At 46.8% G+C, this 11,460-nt stretch overlaps 1 protein-coding gene across 1 annotated transcript in view; it reads right to left on the bottom strand.

Annotated features, from left to right (window-relative positions):
* The window catches only part of MAP7D2 (MAP7 domain containing 2), a 120,457-nt gene extending 112,584 nt beyond the window's left edge, over positions 1–7,873 (bottom strand). The window contains 1 exon segment of the mRNA XM_017540662.2: positions 7,616–7,873. Within this exon segment, the coding sequence (XP_017396151.2) occupies positions 7,616–7,742 (127 nt within the window). The 5' untranslated portion in view covers positions 7,743–7,873.
* Between the last annotated feature and the right edge of the window lie 3,587 nt (positions 7,874–11,460).

Genomic DNA, 11,460 nt, shown 5'->3' on the forward strand with positions numbered 1-11,460 from the left:
ATTATTTTATAACAGGGACTTGGGCATCCTTGATTCTTGGTGTCCTTGAGAGGTGCTGGAACCAATCCCCCATGGATACCAAGGAACGACTATACTTACCTATTACAGTAGACATTCTCCAAAAGGGCCATTAAAAGTTTCTCCTTTCCCAGCAGGTGCATGCTGTCCTCACATCAAGAAGCAGAGTCTATTTCCTCTCCCCTTGAATCTAAGCTGGCCTTGGGACTTGCTTTGACCACTGAATGCAGCAAAATGACATTCTGGGACTTGTACGTGCAGGCCTTAAGAGAATTGGCAACATCTGCTTCCTCATTCAAAGCACAGCAGCCACACTGTTAGAAAGTCCAGGACAGACTCCCTGTGATTAGATACCCGGACAACAAGAGACCATCTTGGACATTTCAAGTCCAACTAAGCTCCCAGCAGACTGTATCAGCATGAGTGATTCCAGGTGACCCAAAATGGAGCAGCAGAACTGCTCCAGTGAGCCCAGGCAACTACGGAAACTATGGGAAATAAGTTTTGGAGTGGTTTGTTACACAATAATAGATAACTGAAATGTCTCTGAAATAACAAAAACAGTATAAAGGGTGACTGTGAAGACAAAAGTAAAGTAATGTATAAATGCTTATACTGATACTTGGCACACAAGTGCTCGACAATTAGCAGCCATGACTGTCTGGGAAGCTGAAATGAACATGCGCAGTGTGTAACTGCGGACTGCTATGTAAAGCTACATTCAGGTTCTGAGCACTTTGCAGGTCCTGAGGAGCGGGAATGTACTGAAAGGAGGTGAAAAGGCAAGGCTTCTAAGAGCACATCCTGGACCTGAAGGACAGAGTATACAGAATGCTGGTCTCTAAACCACTAATGCATGAAGACCCACCCACAGACTTCTAGGCAATTGCAATGTGTGTATGCACCAAAGGCTGAAGACTGCCCTGGCAGAAGTCTCTAGGTCTCTATATAGACAGAACAGTGGCTGTGAGGCCAGGGGGAATGATAAATGTTAATGAGTATGGGGAATCTTTCTGGGATGATGAACATGTTCTAAAATTGACTATGGTGATGGCTGCACAACTCTGTGAATATACTAAAAGCCACTGAATTGTGCATTTTTAAATGGGTGGAATGTACGGCATATGAATTTTACAGAGACGATAAAGCTGTTTATTTTTATTTTTGAGTCAGTCTCTCACTTTGTCACCCAGGCTGGAGTGCAGTGGCACAATCTCAGTTCACTGCAGCCTCAACCTCATAGGCTCCAGCAATCTTCCTGCTTCAGCTCCCAAAGTAGTTGGGGCTATAAGCACATGCCACCACGCCCAGCTAATTTTTTGTAGTTTTTATGGAGACAGGTTTTTACCATGTTGCCCAGGCTGGTCTTGAACTCCCAAGTGCAAGCGATCTGCCGGCCTCAGCCTCCTGAAGTGCTAGGATTACAGGTGTGAACCACCACAACTGGCTGTAAAGCTGTTATTACAGAAACACAGACAGTGGGAGGAATGAATAGGGTGAGATGACAAAGGAGCAAGGAACATTCCAAGGGGTTGCCTGGGGGCTGCAAGGCACCAACCTATTTGGCAGCGAGAGGAAAAGCAAGTATTTTTAGGTGGTGAATGAACCCAGCACTGGTCAGAAGCTAGGAGCCCTGGGGGCAGACCCTGTCATTCCAAGGATCTCAGGCATTCCGCATGACTGCTATTCCCTTAAATGCTTTCCACGCATGTGGCTCACTCATACCTGTTTTCCTTTTGCTTAAATGACAACCCAAACTCTGCAAACCACAAGGCCTTTAAAAACAGAAAAAGTTCCTAGGCAAGAGGAAAACAAATGCTTCCTGACAGAAAAGCAGATCAGGGCTTGCATTCAGACTGACCTCACGGGCAAGAGGTGGGATCCAGAGGCCTAGTCAGTCCCAGAGCCTCAGAGGCTGAGACAGCGAACTCCACATTTCAACGTGGCCAACACAGATGTGAGGTGGACAGTGGACACTCCCTCCCTAAGGGCAGCTGCCCTCTACCTGCCTCCTTCCTTCTTCTGGTGGAATTCCTTTCAAAAGAGGCTGGAGGGCAGGGCCGTGGGAAGTTTTCAAATCCTGGAACTGCTGCCAGAGCCAACTTAGCATACGGATAGCCCCCCAAAACCAGGCAGTATCACTGTATCACCAGGCAACAAATCTCATTAAATCCTCTCAACAAGACCCACCAGGATATTTACCAACATCCCCCAGAAATCTCCATCTGTCACCTGCCCAAATCCACCTTGTGAATCCTTCTGTGTTGTGAGTCAATCAGTGTAATTACTATAGAAGACAACATGTTCTTTTAAAACACTAGCCACTGAAGAAGATGGGGCAACTGAAAGAGAGGAAGAAGGAAAACATCCTTTCATGTTGGAGAGGAAGCAGGGTTAGAGATGACAGACTTTGCACAGCTCCGTCACCATGGCCAGGACATCAGAAGAGAAATCAGAAAGACTTTCAGCAGTTTGCCTGAAGGTCCTGCTAAGTCCAAGTCCTATGCTGCCATCAGTAAATAAAGCCAGGAGCCGCAAACCAAATACAGCATTGTAGGAAGTTTGTGGTCCTTTCCACTGATAGAGACTCTAAAGGCATAAACTCAACTTGTTCTTGATCTGAACAGTTTTAGGATTAAAGTGTTCAAGAATAGTTTTAAACAGAGCTTTGAAAAAGGATGAAGAACTCCGATTTCTTGGGGACCCAACTCTCAGTCTTTGCTGCTCGGGCCCACCCTACTTTTTTAAATTTTACAATTTTTAATTTCTCATGAGTACATGGTAGGTAGTAGATGCGTATATTTCTGGGGCATATGAGATGTTTTGGTACAGGCATGCAATGTAAAATAATAACATCATGGAAAATGGGTTAGCCATCCCCTCAAGCATTTATCCTTTGTGTTATAAACAATCTAATCATACTATTCATTATTTTTAAATGTATCATTAAATTATTATTGACTATAATTACCCTGTCGTGCTATCAAATACTAGGCCTTATTAATTCATTCTATTTTTTTATACCCATTAACCATCCCCACCTCCCTCCCACCCCCAACTACTCTTCCCAGCCTCCAATAACCATCTACTCTGGACCTCGGTGGGGCCCCATCCTACTTTGTTTTTCTTTTGAGACAGAATCTGGCTCTGTTGCCCACGCTGGAGTGCAACAATGTGCAACAATGTCAGCTCACTGCACCTGGCTAATGTTTGTATTTTTGGTAGAGACAGGGTTACACCATGTTGGCCAGACTGGTCTCAAACTCCTGACCTCAAGTGATCCACCTGCCTTGGCCTCCTAAAGTGCTGGAATTTGGGCATGGTGGCGCAGAAGGTGGAGGTTGCAGTGAGCCGAGATTGCACCACTGCACTCCAGCCTGGACAAGAGTGAGACTTTGTCTTAAAAAAAAGAAAAGAAAAATCAAAGTGCTGTGATTACAAGCATGAGCCACCGTGTCTGGCCCCCACCCTACTGTGAACCCCCCGAGGGAGGTTATCCTGAACTTCCAGTTTGCACCTCTACATTCTTGAGCTCCAGGGCAGGGAATGAAGATATGCAGATGGAAGGACTTGAGGAAATGCCATCTTACCTCAAAGCAATTCCCTCCTTCCTACGGAATAAGAGGGAAAGGATTTCAATTCAGTAAACAATGTATACTACTCAGGTGACTGGGACACAAAAATCTGAGATTTCACCACTATACAATTCATCCATGTAACCCAAAATCACTTGTACCCCAAAAGCTATTACAATAAAAAAATTTTTAAACAATATATACCTGTAGAATACACTGGAAAACTAAATGGGCCTCTGGAAACATGCTTTGCAGTTCCATTATCTCAAAGTTCTGCACTGCCACATTTCTTTAATCCAACTCATCAGTGATTTATGAGCACTCAACCCAGTGTAGCTGCTCCCAGCATGACACGATTAAACAATGGTCACAGACCTACTATGCACAAAAACCCTAAGGAGGGGTAGGATGATGATCTAGTCACCTTCTGCACCAGGCAGCACTGAGAGAAGTGCCTATAGCCTGGACTCAGGCCTTGCTCTCAAGCTAACAATCTAACAGAGGAAATGCACCAGCTTGAGCACTTATGCGTCAGGCCTGCTTTACAGACATTAATTCCTTCATCCTCCAGACAGTACTCTATCTCCTAGTGTTATTCTTCGGCAACCCCCACCTTATTTGTGTGTGTGCATGTGTGTGTAACAGAGTCTCAATCTTTCACCCAGGCTGGTGTGCAGTGGCACCATCATGGCTCACGGCAGCCTCAACCTCCAGGGCTCAAGCGATCCTCTCACCTCAATCTCCTGAGTAACTGGGACTACAGGTATGCACCACTACATCCAGCTTTTTTTTTTTTTTCCCAAGAGACAGGGTCTCACTTTGTTCCCCAGGCTGGTCTTCAACTCCTGGGCTCAATTGATCATTCTGCCTCAGCATCCCAAAATGCTGGGATTACAGGTGTGAGCCACTGTGTCCAGCAAGTGTGATGTACTTGACAACTGCTTCTAAAGCCCATTTTAAACATGAGAAAACTGAAACTCACAGATGTCAAATAACTTCCCCAAAATGACACAGGAGGAAGGACAGTGCTAACATTCATACCCAGGCAGTCTGGACCTCAATCTCTCTACTCAGCTTTAGTAACAGCAATGGCCAGCAGAGTCCGGCACACAGTAAACACTCAATAAGCATCTGCCTAGAGGAGCATGAAAGTTAATATCACACAGGCAGAATAAGAGTGCTTGTCTGGAGGTACTGCAGGGACAGACAGGAGGAAGTTCATTAATTCTGACTGAGAGAACCTAGAGGAAGTGAATTCCTGAAGAGAAAATGGGAGAAGGGAGTATTTCAGTCTGAGGGGGACACAAGGTCTGTGTGACAGTGATGCTGTCCAATGTCATGGTTGAGATCTGCTGATTCTATCAGCTGGTTAAAGGTATTTAAGCAGATTGAGGCCGGTTGCGGTGGCTCATGCCTGCAATCCCAGCACTTTGGGAGGCCAAGGCAAGTGGATCACGAGGTCAGGAGTTCAAGACTAGCCTGGCCAACATGGCAAAACCCTGTCTCTACTAAAATAATACAAAAATTAGCCGGGTGTGGTGGTAGGTGCCTGTAATTCCAGCTACTCGGGAGGCTGAGGCAGGACAATCGCTTGAACCCGGGAGGTAGAGATTGCAGTGAGCCGAGATCGTGCCATTGCACTTTAGCCTGGGGGACAAGAGCAAGACTCCATCCCCACCAAAAAATAAAATAAAATACAAATTAAAAAATAAAGGTATTCAAGCAGATTGAAACAAGTTCTTGCTCATTTGTTATACTATGCATATCAGATAACTATTAAACAGTAGATTTGGTAATTTCTATTCAGAGGTAATTAAAAGGAAAGAAAGAAGGCATCACTGGGGGGTAATGGGAACATGCACAGGATTTCAATGTCGGAAGAACCTGTTGCTAGAGGAAACCACCAGCAGTATTTCCTTGCTGTCTTCTACAACAGCTCCCAGGAAAACCACTAGCCAACTCATATCCCTCAACTGTACAACACAAAACTGTTGGATAGCCTAAACATCTCAGGTCTTTCTGTGTTTTGCAGCCTTCACAGCACCAGCTGAAGCTCAGGAACAATGGTTGACTCTCTAGAAGAGCAGGTTAATTCTCATCAGGAAAGGGTCCCAAATGCTAAGGGCCTGGGTAACCAAGAATAATCAGTATCCAGGACAGATTATTATAAAACCTCAAGAATCATAATTTTTCTAAGGAGACTATTTTTTTTTAAGCCCCTAGCCTTGCTAACTCCCCCAAAGAACAAATCGTGGTATCACCTGGCACCTAAATTGAACATTCCAATTTGACCATACCAACCTTAATGCTCATAGGTGTTTATTTCACATTTTAAACCTTCACACAACATGCCTTTCTATATTTCCAATTTCAAATGAAAATAGTTTTAAGCTAATCTTAATATCAGAAAAGTGCATTAAATGATTCTACAATAGTTTCTAAACAGAACTTATTAAGAAATTCCCCTGCCAAAGTACCTCTTCCCCCCCTTCCCCTAATTTTGTTTCCATTAAAAAAAAAAAAATCTCCCCTGAAGTTCCTTCAAATAAAATCCAAGATACACTGAAGGCCCAGCCATACCGCCCCTCCCCACTTCTCATGAGTACAACAAAACATCTAAATAAACCATTATTTAAGCTCTCAACCAAATAAAAATGCAAACTGAAACAACCTCTCCTTTTCAATGTTTTATTACATAAGGTCGCCTCTGCCAGGGAGGGGCATTCTGGAGAGTGGTTTCCAGGTTCTTCCTTAGCAGATGCAGCTTGAGTGTTTCAAGCAGAAAGGATAAAAACAAAAGCACACATTTCAAAGGTAGTTATGACGTTATCCTGTGACATTTAATGAATTCTGCCTTTGAAAAGGCATAATGAAAAACACTACCGGAAATTATTTAAGCTATCTCCTCCTATGAATGATGCAACTGAAGGCCCAATCAGAAAATACCCCTCGCCCCTACAACCCCAGTGAAAAAGCATGTTTTATGAAAATTTCTCTTGATTTCTTTCCTTTTCTTGGCCCAGCTTATATAAAATACTCATATTTTCACTATGTGATAATTCATCGAATCATACTTTTGTGCGTTTTTTAAAATGCATGTTAGACTGCAGTAAAAAATGTTTTAAAAATAGCCTGCATTATTAAGTAAAAAAAAGAAAAAGGTGTTGTCAGGAAAAACAGCATGAAATCAGTTTCCATGCTGTTTACAACCCCGCACTACCTGCAACCACTTTACAGAACGTTAGCATCATTCGAGACCTGCTTATCCAAAATCCTGCCAAAATGTCCTGACAGTCTCCCCCACTGCCTCGCCGGCTTCTGGGCAGCCAGAGTTCAGCCCTCCATGGCTCCCGGCATCTGCAGCCTCGAGGGCTGAGAGCCTAGTTTGCCCCGCTGCCTCCAGAGGGGGCCGCGGCCGGGCCACCTGAGCAGTGTACCCGAGACCACAGGGAGTGCGTCCGAGCCGGAGGAGCACCCGGTCTGCGACAGACACCTGGCCGCCCAGGCAACAATCCCTCTGCCTCTGCCAATGGGTGACACACTGGTTTTGCCCCCTGGGAACGCCAAGAGGTGCAAAGCTGGGCTGCAGCGGTGCTCGCGCGCATTTCTCAGAACGCAGAGAGGGCACGCGCGGAGGCCCGGGAAACCCCAGAAGCCCGCTCTGTTTACCCTAACGACCCCCACGCCGGCTGCTCCTCGACGACCGGTACTGGACACCCAGCACCTTCAAGGGCACCTCCAACTCAAACACTCCTGCCGCCCACCCTAAGCCATCCCCCAGGTGTACGCACTCACCCAGGTCTCCCCAGAAAAAGACCGCCACTCGCACAGAGAGGGGTGCGCCCCTTGGATAAACGTCTGGTCGATCCCGGACCAGGGAAAGGGCGTTTATCCCAGCTCTGAGCCGTGCCCCCTCCCCCAACGCTCGAAGACCGCTGCCCTGCGCCACCCTGCCAGTCCCGCTCCGCCTCCGCGGGAGAACCCGAAGCCCTCGGGCGCCCGCCACACTCTGGGGATCCTACCTTGAGGCCTGTAGTTGGGGTGAGAGGTCCGCACCGCGCCCGGTTCTGCGACCTTCCCTGAAAGAGGGCTACCCCGCGCAGTACCCTCAGGCCGGGATCCCGTCCCGAAGCCGCCGCCTCGCTCCATCAGGACACACCAACCGCACAGGCGCACTGCCAAGCCCGCCGCGCCGCATCGAACCCGCGCGCGTCATCATGCGCACGCATCCTCACGCAGCGCGCGCGCAGGGCGTGCACGTGCGATAGGCGCACAGGTTCCACTCACAGCGCACGCAGGGGTGCACGTGCGACAGGCGCACCGGTTCCACTCACAGCGCACGCAGGGGTGCACGTGCGACAGGCGCATCGGTTCTCACGCAGCGCGCGCGCAGGACGTGCACGTGCGATAGGCGCACCGGTTCTCGCTTGCAGGGCGTGGATGTACGATAGGCGCACCGGTTCCACGCACAGCGCCCGCAGGGCGTGCACGTGAGATAGGCGCACCGGTTCTCGCTTGCAGGGCGTGCACGTGCGATATGCGCACCGCTTCTCACGTTGTGCGCGCACATAGCGTGTGCATTTCATGTGCACAGCAGTCCTCACACGGCGCGTACGGGCGTACACTCGTCTTTACACACTGTTGTACACAGTGCACACACAGAAGGCGTGCACACACAGTTCACATACTTACATGCAACATGCACACTCAACGTGCACACCAGCGTAATGCACCTTCTCACACAGTGTAGATATACACTCAAATCGCGTATAGATGTAGGGTGCAGTTTCTCACACACCGTACACACACATCCTCACACAATGCATGAACACAGCACACAACGTGCACACACGTGCTCACTCAGCACGCACACGTTTACACACCCTGGGCGTTTGCATGCAAACTCAGCAATGCAGCCTTAGAAACAGTTTCTGGCTAGGCCCACAGGTGGGTGCCAGTTGGACCAATGCCACATGGGCAGACCCCGGAGGACCCGCCCTCCAAGCAGTTAGGTTCCAGTTCTCGAGGCGCATGGGTAGTGTTTAGTGATGCTCCACCCTCAGCGTGCGGTCACCTAGGGAGGGAAAGCAGCAGGCTATTGGGGTCGATCTTCAACGAAAGGCAGGGGCACACGCCGTAGGCCGACCTTGGCCTTTCAACCACACACCCCACTCCGCAGCCAATTTGGTCCTTCTTCTCCTGAGGGGTAAATAATGCTGACTGAAACCTGTGGGAGGCCGGGTGTGGTGGCTCACGCCTGTAATCCCAACACTTTGGGTGGCTGATGCGGGTGGATTGCTTTGAGCCCAGGAGTTGGAGACCCCTGTCTCTACAAAAAAACGTTAAAAATTAGCTGCGCATGGTGGCACACCTGTGGTCCCAGCTGCTTGGGGAGGCTGAGGCGGGAGGATCGCTTGAACCTGGGAGGTCGAGGTTGCAGTGAGCCATGATCATGCCACTGCACTCCTGCCTGGGCGACAGAGACCCTGTCTCAAGAAACAAAACACCTCTGCGGGGAGGATCTCTCCAAGAAGACACACAAGAAACTGCTAAACTCATTGCCTCCGGAGTAGGGATCAGGGAAGGGTGTGAGGTTGGGGGTAGGGGGAGAGTCTTTCCCCTGGGCATCCTTTCACCACTGCCATGCACATTTATTATCTTTTCAAAAACATTGAAAAAGACATCTTGGCAGGGCCGCCTCAAGCGTCCAGGTGTTTACCCAAGCTTGCCAAGTGATAAGTTCCCATGGAGCCCCAGGCTGCACGTTTTTCTTGTTGGATGGTGACCAGCCTGAAAGTTTTATTACCACCCCTGGGGGGAGAAATACACGATTAAAAATGAAGCTGAATAATAGGTACAGGTTTTCTTTTTTGGATGAAAATGTTCTAGGATTATGGTGAGTGCATAACTAAGTATACTAAAAACTATTGAATTGAGCATTTTAAGCGGGTAAATTTTATGGTCTCTTAATTGTATCTAATTTTTTTTTTTTAATGTGAAGCTGAAACTCTCAAGAATGGGCACCTATACTCTTGGCCAAAAGCTGGGAAACAATCCCTTTGTGGCCCGAAAGAGTTTGTGATGAACGTATATCTGACATGCCCAAGGGTGTGCCAGGAGTAGGGTTCGAGTTTGGTGAGAAAGCCAGGAAAGTTTAAATATAAATGCGTAGGTAAGCGGGCAAGTTGGGGCTGGTACCCTGAGCTGTAATGGAAATTCGAACACATTAAGATCAAGCCAAATTAATAAGAGCATGGGAGCTGTCACTTTCTCCTCCTTTATCTTAGGGAACTTTGGTGAGTTTAATTCATCTAACTCTTGATGTCATGGCCTGCTGACATCTGTGTGTAGCATCCCTCTCTACTTTTATTCTATTTTTGGGGTCCTTTTACTTTCCATTCGTCTCCCTAATCATAAACACCTCCTCTGATATCTTTGCAGCTGCAATTTTGAAACACTGTTGTGAATGTATGCATGCATTTTAAATTTATATAAATGATACTGCATAAAAGCTATCATTCTATTTGTTTTTCCTCGCTTGGTATTGTTCTCAAGACCTATACAAAACGATTAGCCATTCTATCCGGTTTATCCTTCCGTAAATCGCCTGTTCAATCCTTGCCCATATTTCCACTGGGCTACTCTGGTTGATTTCCAGGAGTTTCTTGTATTCTAGATAACTGCTGGTTTAAATGTAGCAAATATTTTATCCTAGCCAACTAAGCTTTTTAAGATTAGTAAAATTTTCCTTAATTTTTATGACAAAATCCTATTAACATATTTACTCCATTTACTTTGTAATATATTGCCCTATTTTTTTATCAACTGCTTTAAGAGTAAGTTACATTACAAATACTTCCATGTGTATTTCCTAAGCTTATGAATGTTCTCTTACACATACTAGAGTTAATTACCAACTTAAGTTAATTTAACATGGATACAATAATTTTCTCTCATTGGCTGTTCCTCCACCATACAGGTAGTTTTTCTCTTGCAATAAGCAATCTGTGGGGAGGCACTTTAAGGTTATGCAGGTACTTACTCTCGGTCAAAACTTCTGTCTAGATTTAGCATCCATTGATGGTTCTTGCTTGATCCCATCTCATGATGGTTACAAAGTGATAAAATCCATCAAGTTTTCACCTTATGGTTTGCATTTTAAGAAGTCTTGTTAATATGTACTTCCCTAGTCCAAGATACTCCCCATTCCCCTCATGCTTATAGAAAAAAAAAAAGTAAAAAATACTTTACTCTGAAGCAATTTTTCTGTATAAGGTGAGGTAAAGATCCAAATCCACTTTTCTCTCCAAAGTGTGGTTTGGTCAGCACTACCTGCTTACCTATCCTTTCCCCAGTAATTTTTTTTTTTTGAGGCCAGGTCTCACTCTGTTGCCCAGGCTGGAGTGCAGTAGCATGATCCTCCCGGCTCACCACCACCTCCACCTCCCTGGTTCAAGAGATTCTCCTGCCTTAGTCTCGAGAGTAGCTGAGATTACAGGTGCATGCCACCACGCCCAGCTACTTTTGTATACTTTAGTGGTGATGGGATTTCACCATGTTAGCCAGCTGATCTCGAACTCCTGACCTCTGGTGATCTGCCTGCCTTGGCCTCCCAAAGTGCTGGGATTATAGGTGTGAGCCACCATGCCTGGCCTTCCCAGTAATTTTTGAAGCCACTCTTTAAAAAATCAAATATTAGGCCAGGCGCGGCGGCTCAAGCCTGTAATCCCAGCACTGTGGGAGGCTGAGGCGGGTGGACCACGAGGTCAAGAGATCCAGACCATCCTGGTCAACACGGTGAAACCCCGTCTCTACTAAAAATACAAAAAATTAGCTGGGCATGGTGGTGCGTGCCTGTAATCCCAGC

The sequence above is a fragment of the Cebus imitator genome, unplaced genomic scaffold (genome assembly GCF_001604975.1).
Source record: "Cebus imitator isolate Cc_AM_T3 unplaced genomic scaffold, Cebus_imitator-1.0 Scaffold128, whole genome shotgun sequence".
In the NCBI taxonomy this organism is placed as follows: Eukaryota; Metazoa; Chordata; class Mammalia; order Primates; family Cebidae; genus Cebus; species Cebus imitator.